At 44.1% G+C, this 21,669-nt stretch overlaps 1 protein-coding gene across 1 annotated transcript in view; it reads left to right on the forward strand.

Moving 5' to 3' along the window:
• Nucleotides 1–2,026: 2,026 nt before the first annotated feature.
• Nucleotides 2,027–21,669, forward strand: part of LOC137875955 (ecto-NOX disulfide-thiol exchanger 2-like) — a 153,673-nt gene continuing 134,030 nt past the window's right edge. Inside the window, 1 exon segment of the mRNA XM_068715473.1 lies at nt 2,027–2,120. Within this exon segment, the coding sequence (XP_068571574.1) occupies nt 2,099–2,120 (22 nt within the window). The 5' untranslated portion in view covers nt 2,027–2,098.

Genomic DNA, 21,669 nt, shown 5'->3' on the forward strand with positions numbered 1-21,669 from the left:
TGAAGGGACAGTAATTCAAAATCATTTTTCAAGGAGTCATTGGTGTCAACGGATGAATGCGGAATATCACCTTGGCACAAAAACACCATTTCAGAAGAGAAAACTAACTTTTCACTTTCGCTCTTGAACTATTTCACCCACCCTGCAGTGTTTGATGGTGTGTAAATTGCCAGGGCAAAAAATATCAACCGATGCAACCGCTTTGCCGCCTTCGGAACAATCACCCCCGCCGAAGCATCTTTGATGGGAGAATACTTGTCAAACCAAATTGCCGTTCCTTTTTCTTGTTGCTCTTTCGTTGATGGAAGAATCCACAAAAGCGTCTCCCATGACAAAACCGACGGCGCAGAATGGCCACAAGCCAACGTACGGTCGGTGGAATGATGCCGCCGAGGGCAGATGATGTTAAACTACCTTGGAGGGAGATAACTCGTTCGGTTAACATGTGTTGCTCAGGTGCTCGGAGAGCTGCTTCCCGGTGTGGGAAAAAAAACAAAAAAAACGGCTCAGTGATATTAGGCAACGAGCCAGCCAAGCGTTGGTGGTGAAGCACAGGGACAGTTTGGGTGCAGGAGGAGCACTTCCACCAGACACAATCTGACTTCTGCAGAGGATGAGGCCGACTTCGCAGTGCACATGCTAATCGTTTAAAAAATGGAGTCGGTTTTGCTCTCGTTCTGCTCTGTTTCCCGCATGCATTTCTCCTCAACGTGGGAACGGTTAAGATAAGACACCATGTTCGAAAAATAAAGGAACATATATGAATGAACATGTGTTCATCTAAAGAAAATGAATTTTTCATGGCCCCCATTCTCTGTGCATAGTCATAAAAATAGATGCTTGCATCTCCTCCAATTTTGGTCTGAACTGGGTTAAGGATTGCTAATGAGGACAGAGACAAACAACCCAGTTATCCCCTGCTGTGGCACATTCCATAGTGTCTTCAGACACTTGGACAACATCCCACTCTTAGGAAACACAAAAAAAATATTGCATTTTTCATAAAACTGAACTATATTTCTTTCCATATTCATTTTATTTTATTCTATTTGTGAGGGCTTAAGAAGGAAATAGGCTAAGATTTTTTTTCAGAAGCTTTCAGACACATTCTGTGCGACAACTCAGCACGCTCCATCTCTTTGAGGAAGACTGTGCGGTGCGTCTGAAAGCTCTGGAAATCTTCTGAAAATAGCTCGTGAGTGGGCCACGAGTTCAGACATAAAATGTTCTTTTTCCGTGGTCACGGATGAACCCCTTTACGCTCAAACACATAGTGCTGAAGTTGCTGTGTGAACATTGATGTGGTCTATGAAAACATCTGGGTTTGCTTAACATCAACCACATTTTAAATAAATGGTTTGTTTGAAGCGATGCTCCATTTCTGAGGATCATATCAAGTTTTGGCTTTTGAGTGAAAGTGTCTTATTTTGTGAATAATCTGATTATTTACTGCTGTTGTTAATGGTTTCGGTCTGGTTTTAACAGACAGGGGACGTCTGTTTCCTCTCTCTCTCTCTCTCTCTCTCTCTCTCTCTCTCTCTCTCTCTAACTTTGTTGTATTCATAAAAGCCTATCAGGTGTGAAGAACTGCTCTCTGCAAGTCATTTCACTCCATGGTCCATTGCACCCATGGGAATATTAACACCCACTACAATTTGTTACACGGGACAATAAAGTGCAACTGCCTTCAAAATAAAAGCCCAATATATATATTAAAAGATGAAGAAAAGTAAGTAAGCATCCCGGTCAGATGTACATAAAGGTCCTCTCTGAAGAGAGAACGTTAACTGTCGTTATCAAAACACCCCTTGTGTAATTTGAAGCTTAAAAATCATATCAATTGTGGTCCAATCCGGGAAAAAATTAGTACCTGAGCGTCACCGTGGGATTTATTTTGAAAAATCTCCACCGGAAGTTATTTTAACGCGCTTCACCATCCTGACAGCAGCAGTGAGCGTGCTGCGGCTGAGCAGGTGAGAGCCGTAACGAGATCTGCGTGTTTTCTACCGCACCGTAAAGAAACTCCTCGACTCCAGGACTTAATATCTGAGAGACGTGGTCTTCGGAGGGACAGCTTCCACATCCGCGACAGAGGACAATGTTTCTGCTGCAGTACGCCGGTAAGGCTGCTCTAAGTAACTTCACAGCATCACACAGACGTAACACGTTACATTCACGGGAAAAACGTGTTGGAAGTGTGTCAGTATCCGCTACTAAATGCGGACTTTATAGAGACAGTGTATTTGAAGGAACCCCCCCCCTTAAGATGACATTGTGTTGCTGTTATATTTGTGTGTTATCTAACATCGATATAACATTTATTTTATTTTTTTTACTCATTCATTAATAATAATAATAAAAGTACATTTTATTTGTATAGCTTTATGGCAAAAACAGAAACAATAGAAGTAGTTACAATAAAAACAAAATAGATGACATCATAACAGTCGTGATTGTCGTCATTGTTGGGAAGTATCAGTGTTGGCACCGTTAAAGCAATTTAGCATCATTCCTATCGACTAATATCACTTCATCATTCCTACAATAATTTATTTGTCTTAATAAATAGTGAGTAAGCAGTGACCTAACCTCTGCTATTTTTTATTGATGTATTGATATTTAGATGCGTTTCTTTTCAAAGGCTATGTTTACACTTGCTCCATGATATGTAGGCTAGAAGTTACCATCCCTGTGAAACTTTTTATTACAGGATTAGCAAACTTCCGTTCGTAATGAAATTCATGCAGCTCATTTGACTTTATAATGTCGTTCATCTCTTTTTCACATCCCGTGAGCGATGGGGGAACTTGGGGGGGGGGGGGGGGGGGGGGGGGGGGGGGGGGGGGAGTGTGAATTAGCTGTTAAGAAATCATTTGATTTGGCTTGGATAGGGACAAACAAAGTTCATTTTATAGACTCTCCAGCCACTGAATCTGATAAGTGTGCATGGCTCGGGGAACCCAAACGTTAACTCCTCTTCTGGAACTAACCTGTATTCCATTTATTTGTCAGACGGTACTGAGTTGGTTATTTGTAACCAACTAGGTAGTGATGGGCACTAAACATTTTTTTTCTGGAGGGTGTACCAAGCTGGGCAAATTTTAAATAGTGGTCAAACCGTGGAATTACAACGTCCGGCCTCCTCACGTGATGCCAAAAATATTTTTTTCCCATTGACTTACATTGAAAGAGACATTTGTAAATCAACTTATTTACATAATTCTGTCCTAAAAATTGTAAAATGCGCTAATAGCCAAATCCCTTTTTTCCCCTTTGTCGATTCATGTGAATTAGCTCTGACTTGGAGGCGGGGTAAGGAAAGGAAACGCTAGCACACTTGTTCTATGGGCCCTCATGGATGAGGTGATCGCCGAATGATCCGAGTAATTGTATCTAAATGTTGTACTGTCAAAGGAATGAACGGGGCCCCGCCGCCTCCAACGCGGGGCCGCGCCCCCTCCAACGCGGGCCCCCGCCCCCTCCAACGCGGGGCCTCGCCCCCTCCAACGCGGGCCCCCGCCCCCTCCAACGCGGGGCCCCGCCCCCTCCAACGCGGGGCCCCGCCCCCTCCAACGCGGGGCCCCGCCCCCTCCAACGCGGGGCCTCGCCTCCATTTCTTTTTCTACATCCATGGGAGGAACACTGTCGGCCTCCAGAGCACATTTCAGAAACTATACTGAACTCAGCCTTTATGTGCCTGCTGGATTAAAGTCATCTAGGGTTTTAAATGGAGTGCTGCTGATTTTATATTGTCCCTGCATCGATCTCCTAATTTCTTTGTGATCCTTTAACTGTGGTAAAATAAGACAGTTGACCCCGGTCACTGTGCAATTGGAGGGGGGGGGGGGGTGTCATGCAACCCCAAAACCTCCCACCAACAGGCTTACAGTACTTTGTTCAAACGCTTTGTTCGCCGTTTCAGCTGCCTCCAGTTTACTTAACTGTGATTTATTTACTGCAGGTCGCTCACAGCCTCGTCTAATGATGGATAAGTGCTCATAATTTGATGATAATTTCCCCAAGCTACTAGCCAGCCAAGTGTGGAGGACATGCGAGGGAACCTCTTCGGTGGGAGAAGCTCCGTACGCACAGCTGTGCAGTTTAGTCGGTCATTCCGCTGACCCGTTGTGAACTCTTCTGTTTGTGGAGTTTGTTATTCATCTTGATGAGGAGTTCTGCTCAGCCCGTGGAATCGTACAGTGTCTTCTTAGGCTCTGGTGGAGCTTTGTCAAATTAGGGATAGCTCACATTGGGCTTGGAGACGACACGTTTTAGGCAGGGTCTGAAATTGAATTTTCTTCAGTGCCTTCCTCTGTGGCAGGCAAGTATTTTAAGGAATACCATTTCCTAGATAACGTAGACATCATTTAGGGTAAAGAAAGCATGCGTGGTAAATTCCCGTGTTCGAATTACACCGCGGCTTTTCGAGGGGAGCTCTATTTTTTCGGAGGAACATGGGGCGGGACAGTACCGCTCACCTGCATGTTAATGGTGTTGATGTCAGACCCTGGCACTCGGGACTTAAAGTCAGCGTATCTCCGCCTCTGCTGCTTTGATTTTGACCATTATTGTTTTGACGTGTCTCTTAAGAAAAACAGTTTTTCAATTACTAAAAAAACAATGTTTTATGTTGATGTTTCCTGACTCCCGTAAGCGATGGAACAAAGTCGTCCCCACTCTCAAGACGGGTGATGGGCGACACCCTTGCATCCATCACTATAAGTGGAGGCTGAGTGGCCTCAGGAGCGACCATGGTTGAGTTAAGGTCTATCATTCCCCCGTGACAGCCATTTACCTCCACCCTGCACCGATCCTCTCTCTGATCAATGAGTAGGACGTTGTTGGATCGCCGTCAGCGGGGAGACGCTGTCGGAGAGGTTTCAGAGAAATATTGAGAGATTGGGAGCGAGAGATAGAGAGAAACTACTGGATGCCTAATTTGTTTTGATTTTTTTGCGGCGGCGGCCCCGGGATAGTGGTGCGAGCGCAGCTAAATTAAAGCACAACCGAATGCGGAGTGAGATATTGTAGAGTGTGGGGAGATTTGTCAGCTTTTTTGGGGGGGGGGGGAAATATGTCCCTTTTTAAATGAGGAAACGTAAGCTCAGTTTTGCTAACAATTCAGCAGTAAGTGTGCGTCTAGTAAAAAAAAAAAAAAATGGCTGTGGGGAAAAAGAGGCAGCATAATGAAATGTGAAAATATGAGTCAGAGATAAAGGAAGCTCCCCTTCTGTGAGTACCTCTGGCAATATCACTGTTTGGGAATGGAGGATTCGGGAGGGTACGTGGCTAAAAGGCAGAGATGCTCAGCTCTGGTCGACTGGTTTTGGATCATTCGGCGGCGCCTCGAAAGGCCCGGGAAGACACGCAGTCTGCTGGCTGTTTAACCCCTCCGCTGGGTTTCTTTAGCTTCGAGTAGCTCTTCATCTCTTTCTGTGGTCCAGTCCATGAAGCGTTGTGCCAAAGGGTGAAGCTAAATAAATGATGCTTTCAAACTGTGTGCTTTAGCCCGCACTACTTCTTTCTTATTGTCTCCAAGACACAGATAAGCCCCCGCTCTTGGTATAGCCTGGTCACCGTGGAGCTGGCGTAAAGAGGGGTTCAAGGAGAATTGACCACAAACTATCACGGATGAAACCTATCCCTATCCAATATAGCCAACAGCAAGTTGGAAACGTTCAGCTCCCGGCCCATCTCCTTCCAGACAGCTGCCGCTTTTATGTACGTTTTCATAGTGAAGTGAGGAAGCGTCGTATCTTCTCACTTGTCGACCGTTCCTTGCACTTGGCGGCACAAAAACACAAGAAAGGAGCGTCTGACAAAAGCTCGCCTCAAAACGGCGTGTCCTGCTGCACAGTGCTTATATCAGCCCAGTGGTAGCCAACATGTTTAATAGCTTGCAGCCAAAGCCGCCGGTGTTTTGGTTTAATGAGCGACCGTATTGACGGGCGACTCTCAGCCGAATGCGTCCGTGGTTTACTGGTACTGACGGCCGCTGTTGTTAACAGGAACGGAACGTGTGGGTGACACTCATACTGATGCTGGTAGCTGTCTAGAGCTTGCTAAGTCATACTGGGCCATCACTGAAGATGTCTGCATGTTCTCTTTCTGATATCAGAGCATAAGAAATACTACTGTGCAGATCTCTGCCCTGATTTTCAGCGAACTAATTTGAAATCACCCGAGTGTCTGGTGAATGGTCAGCATAGGTATAAGGCATAAATGCTTTACTGTTCATTGCTATTACTTAAAGTCTATTTGAGTAACTCACTTTAATTTCCTTTTTCGCCGCGTCTGACTCTCCACGGAGTCGATCTCGGCTCAGCTGTTAGCGGGTTTTCCCCCCTCAAGGCAGAGGGTAATTATTCAAAGCAGAATCTGAGGAATATCTCGGAACTCAAAAAGACTCGCGAAGAAAGCAGAGCCTTCAAAATTTGGTTCTCGAGGATAGGTTTTCATAATGCATTTTATACACGCGAAGGCAGCGTTGATAAAAGCGGTTTGAACCCTCTTTGCATCTAATTAAAGATGGGCATCTGTATCGAGCGGGCAGCCTGACAGCGAGCTGAAGGGAATCTCTAAACAGCTCTTCTTATCTTGTTAAGTGTGTCGGAGAGGCATCGGCAGGAACCGTATTCCTGTGACATTGTCCTCCATTGAAATGTGCAAAGACAGGTGAAGGAACACATGTTTACTGTGGTTCACGGCTGGTTTGGCACTAAATGAGTTTGTAATTTGTCGCTCTGCCCCTCTTGTATTTGAGCACCTCATGCATGTTTGATGTACTGTTGTTACACCCACAAAAGCAGTTATTTTTTATCTCCTTTTTTTTTTTTTAAACTTGCAAGAAATGTCCTCGTTACAGCGAGAGAGCCGCGCGGAAATTTGGCGCATTAATGGTGCTTTTTTTCGCCAATTACTACCACTGCAGCGGACGGTGGGCGGTGTGAGAGGCTGTGATTGCATCCGTGTACTCGGCGGTCTCACGTTGCTACAAAGTTTTCAACAAGGACCACACATTTCAGTTTCAGTTTCTCTTTACCCGCCGCGGCTCGCTGCGGTGCAGGGCGCCGTAAACGGTAGCGACGGCGCCAATTAGACAGGAAATAAACTGACGTAATCAACAATTGGTGAAGGCAAGTTGGCAGTCATTGTTGTCAACACCTGTGTTTTTTTTTTTTTTTGCGGTCGAGAAATAGCAGGCTATCGGAAAAAGCTGTAATCAACTTTATATGAAAAGGAAAAATCACCGCAGAAGGGAAGCGTAGACGTCTGCTGATTGCTGTTACGAGCTAATAGGTTTGCCGTGGAGCTAACGCGCCGAGGTTGGACAGGTTTTCTGAAATCTCCCTCTAGCCGCGCGAAGGCAAAGCAACTGTCACCGGCGCAAAGTCTCAATATTTAGCACGTCATAATGAATGAATGGAGCTTATTTACTTTGCATGTAAATTGTTGAGCAGGTGGAAGCCTTTTTTTTTTTCTTTTTTTTTTCTGGCCTGTCATCTGAAGCGTTTTTAAAAGGCGGGATGAAAAAGAATAACACTTTTATACTTCACCAATTGTCACGCTCTCCCAGTGGAAATTAAATGCAAATATGGAGACACTAAAGTAAATAGAGGTAATATATTATGCTGCAACAATTGCTGTTGTGATCTGACAGTCCTTTTTTTGGAGCGTCAATAAATGGTATAATATTTTATTTTTTTATTATTTGGATAAACTGGGAATTCTTCAGCTCCTCAGAAATTGGAAACGTCCTCTTCTATAGACTGGTAAGTTATTCATCCAACGACTGAATAAGTGAGGGTAAATAATGACGGCAATAATGGAAAGTGAAACGTTCAGATGAATAGCTCTGAGGGGGCCTTACCATATAACAATTGTTGTTGCTATCCCAGTTCATTATATCTTATATGATTAGAGAAAACGCTACATGGGTGGAATTTTAAATTAATTCATTGTAAAGCGTAAGTTATAAATCCTAATAAAAGGCTACCTTTTGTGAACGTAGTCATTTTTAATTGTTGCCCACAGTGCGTCTTATGATTCAGCTCTGTAGTCATTCTGATGCTGTACTGGACCGCATCATACTAACAGGTGCACAACAGAGCAACAATAATGCAGTTCAGTGCAGCAGAACCACAAACTAAAGCCTCAGAAAGTGCCATAAACGCTGACGCCGTCGAAAGCATTTTGCTCGATTGTGGAGGAACTTCTCAGCTCTTCTCACTCCGTAATCACAAAGCCAGTACGGAACACAGGACGACCTCAACTTCAAACTATAGATCGAAAGAGAAAAGACGTGAAAATGGCAATTCGGAACCGTTTCCACAAAATCGGCAACATTTGAGCTGTGATTTGCAAAATGTTCTTATCTCAATTTGACACATTTCCAACAATTACGACGGACACTGCACTTTGCAACACGGTCATTAGCATGCGAGAGCTTGCTGGGATTCAAATTCATCTGCAGCTTATGAGTAACAAACGTTTTGTGAAATGTGACGCTGCCAACAAGCCCCCCCTGATAATCACTCCACAAGTCTCTGAGCGTTTTCGTTTTTTTTATTTCCCTCTGATGTCTGTGTTTGAGTATCTTCTGTGTCAGATCAGATTGTTCTTTGTTGGCCGGCCTGTTCTTCCAGATGAGGCGTTTCGACGCGTAAGTGGGAGTTTTAAACCAGCAACGGAATCAGTTCATTGGAAGCGCAGCGTGAAGGATCGTGCGGTTGAACATCGCGAGTGTCAGCAGAATCTGCACAAACTTGGCAGCCTCGAGGTGGTTTTTTTGGATCGGCTCCGGTGCTCTCTGGGGCTCCAACACCTGATTGATGGAGCTGTTTGTTCCTAATCGCTTCAGAGATAAAGTACCATGCAAGGAACGTTGAAATTGGAACTAAGGACTCTGTAGCAGCAGGTGCAGGAGCCGCAACCGGAGTTTGTGCAATAACTTCACATCGTCTCCTCGCCTCACACTGTTTCTCCCCACGGTTTGCTTTTATTAGGTGATGGCTGTTGTTTTAGTCCGCCACTGATGTTCACGTGTCTGTGTTTGCTCCATTTTTGGACCTTCTGATTGTTCAGCTTTGTGATGTTTTTTTGGAGGTTCACCAGTGATATGGGGGGGGGGGGGGGGCTTATCTAATTCAACAGATGAGTCCATTTCAGTGGAGCTGCTATCAGTTCAGTTGCAGAGTTTGTCTGGTAAATCAATATGTGGAGGGATTGCCCATCCAGAAGTGTGCAGACTAACGAGGTTGAAGGGGTCCGATTTCAAAATGCCGAGGGAAGATAGAATAATTGATTAATTCATTAATTGCTACTTAATAATTCATCATCAGTTTGGTTAAAAAAAAAAAAAAGAAAAGAAAATGTGGAAATAGTGGAAATGAGAAGAAGCGACAGGTGATTACACCTCGGCAGATCTCTCATTTCTGGTCTCACCGATCATCTTGAAAAAGACGCCGTCCCTCCGCTGCGTCAATATCAGGAATCACCTCGGCCCGTCGGCATGACGCCTCTGCATGGTGGGAAGAACGGACTGATGGGTGGAAGCAAAACGTCAGGCCTCCTGTTGACCCAGAAAGATACGGAAAACCCTGAACACTTCTCCCTCCTCTTGGTGTCTCCGCCTTTTTTTTTTTTTTTTTTTAAATGGAGGAGGTGCAAAGGGAAACGGCGGCGCAGCGAGACAGTAAGAAATATGACTGTGACGGGTCGCGTTCACTTCACAGCGGCCTCTTTCGGGGGACAAAGCGATGCTGAGATTTTTGCTGGGATTCTGGCATTTTTCTCTTTCCGCCAAATGCCAGGATAAACAATTGGAAAGAGCACAACAGAGGAGATGATGGATTACTGTAAGGATGAAGCACACTACGTCAGATTGGGCCTGAGTCCCCGACTGCTGTGCAGTGGATGGATTCTCCTGTATGAGTGGGACCATATGGGCACCAGCAGCTGCTTTAAACTGTAAATGCAAATTAGTCAAGTTTACTAGCAAAGCGTAACCAATACTGGATTTTTGGGGGTTGATATGACAGATATTTGAGGGATAAAAAAGTGACAGCAATATTTTTTTTTTTTATGAACGCATTAATCAAGAATACAATCAGAATTCCCCAGCTGATGTAATGGTACAAGGTCTCTCATCTCCTGCTTCAGCTTAATTATAGCTTTGTATTTAAAATATATTTCTTTTGTATGTGTCCAATACATTTCTTGTATTTTTATCCAAAGCGTTTGTTGTAAACGGCAGAATTTAATGGGGCCATATATATATATATATATATATATATATATATATATATATATATATATATATATATATATATATATATATATATATATATATATATATATATATATATATATATTAAATACCTATTAAAATATTATTGGCTAGTAAGGCTGCTAAGAGTCGGTCTACTCCTCTCTAATTTTGTGTGATGGATTTACAGACGGTGTTTGTTTAAACTACACGCCTTTTTCCTGAAGACATTGACACGTTGGAACATTTTCCCCGCGGAGACGCTGGTGGAACACTGAGGCTGTGGTTCAATGGTTTGGCCCCCGGAAGAAGCGGCTTCCGCCGAGATCGTTCGTCTGAAAAGCAGCCATGTCTCCAACATAATAGACATGGGAAAGCCTTGAGGGGCGTTGATGTGCAGCTCGAGGACGAACAGGGACACGAACACTTGCATGACACAGAAAACGGCTCCAACGTTGAAAAACAAACCATAATGCCGAGGGAGAGGATTCAAACTTCTGAACCAAACGCGTTATCAATAGTGTGGCTGAAGCCCTCTGGGTGCAGGGTGACTCTTCGTCCTTCGGGGCAGTCTGGCACTGAACGAATAATCCCTACACGCTCCATTGAATGAAAGTGGATTTTTATTTTCCTCCTGAAATCACCATGGAAGGGTTGTTTTGTGGAATCAGAGCTTCTCCAGATTGACTCATTTTATAAACACTGAAATATGGAAGAACCCTGGTAATTTTCCATCTACCGGAGGGGGCTTTTCTGGGAATTATATATTGGAATGTCGCCCCGTTTTTCTGTAAACATTCTCACTTTTGACAGAGCCTCACTATGCGGACCCTCTCATAAACACAGAAGAAGCTCTATCTCATGTCATATCGCCGCCACATGGAGCGGTGATGAAGGGTTCCCTGTGTGGGCCTCAAAAGAAGCCCTGTACCCGGCTGTTTACCGCACAGAGCTCGGCCCGGATTCGGACGCCTGCTTGTTTGGATAACTTTGTGGATTTTCTGTGCGTTCAGCACATCTCACCGACCAAAATTAGTTTGGGTGCTTTTTTTTTTTTTTTTAAGTCTTCTCGTGGAACGGAGTGTGGTCAGCATTTACAAGGAAGTGATACATCACCGGTGTAACACTTCAAGAGGGAAGCAAACGGCACCCGTTTGAGCTGTTAATGCATTGCTCTGTCTACGTCTTGACCGGCGAAATGCACTTTTTCAGTCAGCGGCGTGCCCGGACGTCCGTCACTCAGAAAGTCTCTCTTTCACGGCAAAATGTCTCCTCGCTTTCTGTTATTCCTGACGCGCTCTAATTTGCCTGCTCTCTTGGTAAATCATCACAGATTGAGGAGTAATTTTTCAGTTGTTTGCTTTTGTGGCCGTGACTATATCTCTTATTTATGTTCCTTCTCTTTCTTGCATTGTGTTCTATCATGGGTATCACATAGGACACTATCATTTCTAAGTGCGGTTTGGTAAACATGTTGCAGTCTTTCACCTGTAATACTCACACAGGCTTCTACCCCGGAAACTGGTCACTGCTGATGATGCAGCGTCCTTTTTAAAGTTACTTCCGCTCTCTGCACACTCGGTTGGATAAAACACCTCAAAATTGAACGGTCAAACCATTTACGTAATTATAACGCCAAAGGTGTTTCTCTGAGGTACCCTTTTAAAACCTCCGCCAGAGAAGATGACAACATAAAGATGGAAGCAACAGAAATCCAGTGAAAGACATCGGCTCCTCTGGTTCCTTGTCAGGCCTCATTTATTCACCTCTCATGCTGATGTGAGTCCTTGCAGCCTTCTCGCCATGTGAATTCTCATCTACATTCACATTCCCTCCTCCGCCTGTGGCTGTGCATCCAAACACCTTCCCGGGGTGGGGGGGGGGGTTGGTTGCTGTCTGCGTTTCGCTGCACCTCTCATTGATTTGGCCTCATCTGTGAGCTGAGGAGACCTCTACCTGGGTCAGCCCAATCGGTATCCCTCTTTAGGCTGCAGACTGTAGGTCTCAAACAGTTCAGATGCTCCCTCTGATTATTTTCTGAGCCTGAGGAAATATAAAAAAAAAACCAGTGTGATAAAATAAAATTACTCTTGTTACTGTATGTGGAGAAACTGTCAATATCTTCCTCAGTGCACTTGGCCTTTCACACAAGCTCAGCAGGAAGTGAGACGGCGCAGACGGCAACATCAAAGCTCTGACGTCATCTGTTGCTAAGAAGTCAAACTATGATTTCAAAAAAAAAAACACGCCATCCCTTGTATTGAACATGCATTTAATTAGATGAATCATAAACGAACTGAAATAGAGCTAAAAATGATCTATTTAACGTTTTCCGGAGGCAGATCTGACGAACACAGACACTCACTCACTCACAGTGGGGCTCTGTCCTTCTCCTCCTCATGTCCTTCCTCCTCTGCCTCCTACACTTACATCCTTTTTTATTTCACCGCATTGGGCATTTCACATCAAACTGGCCTGACCATGGCCTCCTGCAGGTGATGGATTCCCGCAGGATCTGAGTCCTCATCGCTGGATTCCTGCATATCATTTCACCAGTCCCCCCCCCCTTTTTTTTTTTTTTTTCTCTTGATGGATGTGCTTTCCACCCTTCTATGTCTTTTCGCGTGACAGCTAAGTGACAGTAACACTAGAGTACAGTTTGCGCCTTAATTTTTCCACTGTGCCTGTGAAAGTCTCTCCAAAGCAGACCTTGGAGTCCTTGCTCCCCAAGGAGCATCACAGCTGCAGTGGACAGCTTCCACTGTGCTGCAGCTCCGGTGGAGATAATCTCCCTGTCAGCGGCCTGTCTCTTTCCCAGATGTCAACTGAAGCCAACTGTTGGGCACCTTCACTTTGCACTCCCACAGCGCTGTCAGCAAACGCTTACCTCATTTTCTGTGCCGCTGTTTTTTGTTTTTTTTTAGCATACTATCGCATGCCAAACTCCAGCGCATACATTTTGTGCAGCTCGGTGTGAGGGGCCGTGAATGCGGGAAGGTGTGAATGTTTTTCGTGAACCGTCGTAAGATGAGAAGATGGGCACCCCCCCCCCCCCCCCCCTCCACACTTTCTGTTCCGTATGCTGTTCTTAGAAACGGTTGGTCGCTCGGGGCTCAACATCGGCTCGATAACATACTCACAATGCTAATTAGTACCAAACACAAAAGTACAGCTACAATATGGCTGCTGGAAATGTTAGTTTTGATCGTTTTGTAGTCACAAACCAAAAGCATTGGCCTGATAACGGTGCCATATGGAAAGTCAGAGGATCTCCAGAGTGAGAACAGGTAATCCTAAGGGGGACATGAATGTGTGTACCGAATTTCATGGCAATCCATCTAATAGTTGTAGAGACATTTCGCTCAAAAGCACGAATGTCATCTTCACAGTGGTGCAAGAAGAAAAGACAGGGGATCCAGTGTCAGTGGGCTTAATCCACTGAACACATTGTTTGAGTAGATGTTGAGATATTTCACAGGATAAGCTACACGGCTACAGTAAACGTCTGCCAAAGTCATCGGGGTTCATCCTCTGGGCACCTTGAATGTCCGTACAAAATTCATATCAATGCATCCGAGATATATTTCTGCCCAGATAGGAGTGGTGGAATGACTGACACAGTGAGAATGCCATCCCTGGAGCAAAACAGCCAACATGGCTACAAACGGGTACAAAGTTGTGTATTGTGCTTTTAAAGCCCTTAAAAGTGGAGCCTGCGATTCTTTTCTACTCCACTTTTTCAGCAAATAGCTTCGCTGTTTGTGCACTGAGAAAAAAAAAAAAAAAAATCCGGTCTTCTTACACAGCCCTGGCTCTGTAAACGTAGAAACAAACCGAGGTCGATCGGACCGAGCCTCGCAACACTATTCCGGTCAGGACAGGGGGAAGGCCGTCGATAAAGAAAGAGGGGCCGTAGCCTCCATATTTTCAGTTTTTTCGTATATAAAAAAATGACACGTTTGTTCTCATGACCCATAGACGATTTTGATGGAGTAATGATGCAGCTGACTGACATCGTGGCGCCGAACACACCCATTACAGAGAGGAAACTAATTGGATTCACAAATCAGCTCACAGCTCCAGGTTTATAGCGGCATTGGACTTTATGGGTAGTATTTCAGGGCGGTTTTGGGCACTTTGTCAAAGGTAGTTTGTAGGTTGAGAGGAACGGGCACAGGAGAGAGCACCGGGGGAGCGTTGGCATTTATTTCTTATCTTTTGTAGAGGCTTTACTGAGCAAAACCCACCGGTGAACAATGAGTCACCGCGATAACACTCGGCCCCAAAGAACTAAGCCTGCATCGTTGACTGCAATGATGCATGCTTTTGAAGGCAATTAAACCTTTTGACTTATTGCCTGAAATGAAGACCACTTGACTTGACCAGGCAAAGTCATTTCCAATGTGTTTTTTTTTACCAATCAAAGTGCATTCAAAAACGGCCTTAATTGACTCAATTTGTTTCGAATCAAATTACAAATGCGCCACAGGTTCTCCCAAATCATTTCCCCCTCTTCTTGTTGCCACTGCAGCAACGAGCTTCGGCCCGCTGACAAGGACAGAGCTGGGAGGATGAAAGACATCAAGAGGAATGTCATCCACAGAGGTTTTTGTACTTCATAAAAACGGAGGCCATCTGAGCAGAATGAAAGGGTCAGAGCATATGGCCCGGCACGGTATGAGATGACCCCTTTCTCACTCCATCTCTGTCTGTTGTGCTCTTTATTATGGCGTCGTGATCGGGCTGTTCTTGCTGCCAGAGGAATACTGTTATTGCGTCTCCCGGTTCACGGGAGAAGAAAGTAGCTGAAGAGTCCGCCTGCATCTTCTCAGATAGTCCCCCGTAATCCTTTTGTCTCCCTGAGCTGCTGATACCGGCCCAAGCAGGGAGCCACCGAAGCAGGGGTGAATGAGGAATAATTGATTTCTGTAGGTACAGAGGCTTCCCCATTGAGATTTCATATGAAATATATGTTCCTTTTTCTACCGACAAGTTGGCTTGAGCACGTTTTGCACTCCCAAGACTGAAAAAGAGCTCCAGAGCAGCACACAGTAGCTCGCCCTACCAAGCGGAACAAGCATCCGTTTGGCCGAAATTAAATCTGCAAACATCTGAACAAAGTATAAGATTGCAGTGTTGCCGGTCTAACCTTTTGCTTCGAGAACATCTGAAGAGACTTGGTCTGAAGCGCGATTTCAATGAAAAGGCAGTTTTTCCATTTGTTTGTTTTCTTTGTTCAAGGAATCTGTATGCTTGAGTCTACTGAGGCCTTGAGGGCACTGCTTTGCTTACTTGGTCAACTTTCTGCTGTGTTTTCCCTTTTTCAATTTCTGCTTGTCCTTGCAGTGAAGATTGGTTTGTGACAGTTCCAAGATAAATTGCTTATGCCCTGTGGAACATATTTTATTTTGCTATGTCCAGTATATCATGCCAATAAATCAACGGTATGTGTGTAACCTCCCCGGCGGTTGCCAGCACAGCTTCGGGTGTGCCAGATTTGGTCAACGGCTGAATGATAAATTCCCTTTCTGAAGGCCACAGGAATATGTGGGTGTTGCCGGGCTGATTTATTAAAGACAAAACCGATTGTGAGTGGAGGAGTTTCGTTACTGATGGGGTCGAGAATGATATCTGCCATTGCCGCTGGCAGATATGGAGGGGGTGATGTCACTGTAGGTGTGCACGGGGATCGCCTGATTGGATGAACTGTCGAAGCCGATGCAAATACAGCGGGGACGCCGACGGCAACCGGATCGCTCCCTCCGGAGGATCTGCACTCCAAGCGAAATCATTTTGCCTCCATAAACGGGAGTCAAACAATCTCTTCATCCATACTAATCTCCACACACTTACGTCTCTTTATCAGTTCTACAACAGCACTGAGCGCAGGCCCAAATCCTATTTCCCAGGGATGTCTATTTATGCATCCTTGCCAACGGTAATTCAGTTCTTAATGTTAAAATCAGAGGAGAGCATTCTTTTAATTAATTGGATATAAACTTTATCTATAGCGCCGACATAATTGGACGATTTGGACACTCTGCTGTGTCCCTGACGCGTTCCTGCTCAGTCAATAAAATATTTAAGGCTGCAGATTGTTTCAGTTGAGCTCGATCATGTAACGCTGTCCCTCGCATTCACATCAAAGCGCTCATTAGTGAGACTCTACTTTTATCTCTGCACTGCATCTGCTACATGGGCATATCTTTAGGGCACCCACATATATATATATATATATATATATATATATATATATATATATATATATATATATATATATATATATATATATATACACACATACACACAAAGTGTACAGCGAAGACATCCAGCTGTACTCGTAGCTGGAGAAAGGTGGTTGTGAGTACAGTAGTTGCTTGGCAGCACCAACACCTGAATGTGTAAAGTTCTACTCAACGAAATTAAAACGTGAGTTCTGCAAAGTTAGTCTTTCTGAGATAAATAGACTTAATAAATAAAACTTTGTTTGCAAGTTTTCTCAAAATGGTTGACGACAGTGTGGAAGCAAAGAGCCCCCTACTGTGTGAGAGAAGGAGAGAAAGGGGGGAGAACATGAACGCTCAAGTCTAATTGTCGGTGGGACAAGATGGAGCCCGGCTCGCTAATTCTCACACATTTTCACTCCCAACTTAATATTGCAGTTTTGGATTGAAGCCTCGCATCTGTTACTCCCTATGGTACATCAGTATTCATACGGCTACTTTCATTCATTAAGCTCAGCGTTCACACGCACACACGCACGCACACACACACACACACACACACACACACACACACACATGCACACACACACGCACACACACACATCGTCCTGCAGGTGACCTTCCTCATGCCATATGCTTGTGTGTGTGTGTGTGTGTGTGTGTGTGTGTGTGTGTTCTGTAATGGCTGTACTGGAAAGCGTACTGCTGAGATGGTGACAGCTTCACATCAATCACCTACAGTAGGAATGAGTGCGTTTTATCGATTTTGATAACTTAACTGCGCTGGTCCTCTGAACGCACGTCTCTCCATCTTTTTAGCCTTCTGAAATACAAACGAGGAGGAAAAAGGAGAGAGAGAGAGAGAGAGAGAGAGAGAGAGAGAGAGTCGGTGGAGGACGAGCAAAGGATGCGGCGTACTTTGGTGGTGTACTCCGCCGTATGGTCACACACTGGCTTGTAAACACCCACCCTGCAATCTGGCCGATTTGCTGGCAGTCAGAGAGCTCTTGGTTGTCCTTGCTTTTCCTGTGGATGGAGAGTTTGACATTTTGGGAAATATGCTTTTCCCACTATTTTGTCCAAAGTTTGATGAGAAGATCTGGCACACAGACAGAGACTAAGTATCCCAAAATGTTGAAACTATAAACTTTTTTTTTTAAAGTTAGTTGCATGGTGTCATATCATTTGTTCTTCTTGACTTTAATGATAAAGATGTATTACTTATAGATATTAAATGATTTAGCAGGTGATTGTCAGGGAGCTAGAAAAAGTGATTTGTGAGGTAGAACTCATTTTAAAGGAACTACATTTCTTAAAGCCACCGCATCGAAACATGTAAAATGCTGCCCGCCCTGTTCATATGTCACCTTTTTGCCACAGGGCATCGCCATCTTTAGACAATACTAGAGACTTTAAGCTAAGCTTTTTTTATAGCATAAACCTGATCTGTATCTAAACTTTCCACGAAGAAATTGAACCAGAAAGGAACAGAGCTCCAAAAGAGGGGGAAACTATTGAACCGGTGCACAATAAGAGGGACTGCCTCCAGAGTAGCGGTGTTTAGAGACCAGCAGAACCACAGTGATTTATTACATCACCGATATTAAAAAAAAATGTTTCCCGTGTTTCCGGGTCATTTGCCCACTTTGCCTCTAAAAGAGGACTCCTAACAAATAGCACGTAGCTTACATTGATCGCCGGCATCAATAAAGAAGGATTTTCACCCGTAGCTTATTAAATGTGCTGAAATTATTTCATAGAAATTTCTGACAGTGATTTATGCAATACACTGCGTTGCAGCCGTATTACCTTCCTTGCTGCCCCGAGGAGAGACGAGATGACTTTGAAGATCTTTTCACAGCCTCAATGTGATGACACACCATCGTGTCAATAGAAAGAATGCCTACTGTGCCTTAACGCTGTGTCAATGTGCCTGTAAGGCGGCAATAACCCTTTTCATTCACACTCGTGTGCACTATCTAGGAGATTTCTTTCTGCGGGCTTTTTTTGGGGGTTTTTTTGTAGCGTGGCGGCAGATTTATTTTTCACTTTTACGGTGTTTTATTAACGTTCATATCTATTAACAATAGTTATTTGCTTTGAAAGGAACATGAACGAGAGTAATTTACTAATGCCACACAGTTATGCCAATTTGGAAACTGGCCATCCTCTTCTGGATGCCACAGCACAGAATGCTTGATGGCTTCATTACTTATAACTATCTGAATTTGGTGTAATTTAAACTATATATATATATCAGTTATTAAAGTGATCAAGAATGTTTAACGCAGTTGCGTCACAAAAAATGAAGAAAAAAGTGAAGAAGTTGGAACAGCTGCCTCCTTTAAGACTCTACTCTGACTCACATTGTGCTTTTGCATCATCATCATTATCATCATCATCATTATCATCATCATCACAGATCATAATATCTTTTTAACAATATTTCCTTGGCTCTGGGTGATCCAGCTGTACAGCGGACTCTCCCACCTCCAGATCCGTTCAGACCGCTGACTCTATATAAGAAGTGGACGTGGTCACCGCGACGTCACCCATCGGTTTGTGGGACTGACGTTTTTGAAGCCTTGAGTTCGTCGATTTCGCCGTCGCCATCTTGGATTACGGCCGTCGCCATGTTGTTTTTTTGCAGCCAACGAACGTAAGTGACCATATTTGGACTGCGGAGGAGTGACGTCGAGATCCGGATACGTCTCTGGTAGCGGCAGCGACCTGTCAATCACAGTAAGCCCGCCCTAAGGCACACTCCGCTTTATGCTCTATTTTACTTTAAATGGGACCATAATTTACTAAATGAGCATCATTCTGTATCGCAGAAGACTTAAAACTAGCGATTGAGACCATAAACTCATGTTCCTAATGTTTACTGAGGTAATAAATCAAGAGAGAAGTAGAGTCATTTTCTCATAGACTTCTATACAACCAGACTTCTTTTTGCAAGTGGAGGAGTCGCCCCCTGCTGGTCAGGAGACACGTTTTCTGTTTCAGGACTTTTCTCTCGCTTCACTTGAGTTTACAAAACCGAAAACATTCGGAGCTTGGCTGTATTAATTGCATTTATTTATTTAGCTTAATTGGTACATTTTGGACACGTTTTTGACAACAATAATAATTATTACAAAATGCATAAATAAATGACAATTCAAGTTGGTCATGTTCTAGCTTCATGGGGAATGCCTATTTAATAAAAAGGCCGTGTATATTCTGGCACATAGCTTGTTGTTTTCTCTCATCTTATCTCTCTGTATGAAAAGATAATTAATGGTGGTGAGGCAGGGGAGCCTGCGAGCCATTAATAGAATGGATTCAGCTTGTTTACCCAACTTGCTCCTTGTCCTGCATTTCCTTAATGAGGATGTGGGCAAGGGCAAGCCATCACCGTAGTTATCAGACGCGTGGGGCTGTGGCATCCGTCACAATCTCCTCGTAGACAATCCCAAAGCTCTAGAGCCGGGGTAATGATCATGGTGTAAATATGATGGCATGCAGGAAGCATCTCTGTGGGCCCACGAGCTGTAGTGTAATGACAGGAATACTCTCCGTCAGGATTAGCTTTGATACGCTACTATAATTACATTTTCATAATTGCTTTGTTCGAATTAAACGAACATAAAATTCCTCTAGGAATAAACATTTTGAGCGTCGTTCATTGAAAAAAAATATTTGTGTTGTTTTAGAGAAGTACACAACGATTTGACGCCGTTTGGCGTCCAAGTTAAACAACAGGAAGACGCTGGTTTATTCAGTCATATTGATATAGTTATTCCTTCAGAACCTGTTCATTGACAAGTGACGGGTTTGTTTCCAGACCGCCATCGACTCCTCCAGTCGGACGCGTATGTCTGCAGGTAGACAGACCAGCGCTGAGACCAGAGATGTGCCCAGGGCACACTTGCTCCTGCTGGGAGTTTGCCGTTCAAAATCCCACCGCAGAGAGCAACCGGCTGACAAAAGCCTTTTTTTTTTTTTTTTTTTGAAGAGATGAGCTGTCAGACGCCTAGACCGTCTGACATTAACCCTTCACCACATGCCACAAAGACTTCTCAGACCGTTCAATCCGAACAATAGGCAGAGAAAGAGGGCGTCGTCTTGCTCTTAAAGTGAATTAGAGCTATATCAGAGCATAACACGTGGGTGGTAACCTGGACAGTTAGGGAGGTGGGTTTTCTGTCCGGATCTGTAACCAACTGGGAAAAATATATGTGGAGAAAGAATCCCTCCTTCCCACCTCAGCGGTCGCCACTAACATAGCCCCGAGGAAAGTCATTTTGTCTCTCCTGCCTGTGGAGTTGCTCATTGGGCGGTAATGGGAGAGAGTAATTGCTCCGGGCAAATCTCAGGTGTGGAAGCCAATCATTACGCCATATAGCTGTAGCTATACTCACCATAGGTGTGAGCCACAGGTTGTGTGGAAAAGTAGCCTTCAAGCATTCATATGTTTATGTAAAAATATAGAAAATCACAAACTGCTTCTTTTGCATTCAGGGCTTGATTTTCGTCTAATCTAATTATTCTGTTCACATACTCACAAATACAGCTCTCTTGTCTTCAGTGCATTTTGAAAATGCTGATAAATATTAAAACACTGGTATGATTTGTTCACAAGGTGCGTCAGTATTTTTGAGATGTAGCAAACCACCTCATCTAAACACTCAACTCCTTTCGGCTGATTAAAGGAATGCGTTCTGTTTGGGCTCGATCGACTGTTATTATTAAAACATAATTTTCATCAGTGAGTACTTTGTGTATTTGACAAAATTTAGACTCTGTAAACATTGAACCATTTAAAATTGACCTATCGTCCAAAACAACATAACTTTTCTGCTGCTTCTAATGATTTTTCTGTGTTTTGGGGACATTTAAAAACGAGATGAAATTCAGCCCAAACTAAAAACTAAATCATTTTTTATGGAAAATCTAATAACCAAAAGAAATGATGAGAATCTCAAAGTAATTGGCTCCCTGGGTCACTGCAGCAGGATGCATTCTGGGCCGTGCTACGTCAGGTGGCGTTCAGATCTTAAGCCGCCTGGCACAAATATCGAGTCGGACGCTTTATCCGAGCTTTGTCGGGGCCTTGTGCCTCGCAGCGAACTTCTCATCAGTCCTCTCTTTAATTGGCTGAGACGTTTTGCCTCTTTCTCACCCGTGTTTTTTTAA

The sequence above is a fragment of the Cebidichthys violaceus genome, unplaced genomic scaffold (assembly GCF_023349555.1).
Source record: "Cebidichthys violaceus isolate CVI_PGR_0920_01 unplaced genomic scaffold, fCebVio1.0.p SCAF_2, whole genome shotgun sequence".
In the NCBI taxonomy this organism is placed as follows: domain Eukaryota; kingdom Metazoa; phylum Chordata; class Actinopteri; order Perciformes; family Stichaeidae; genus Cebidichthys; species Cebidichthys violaceus.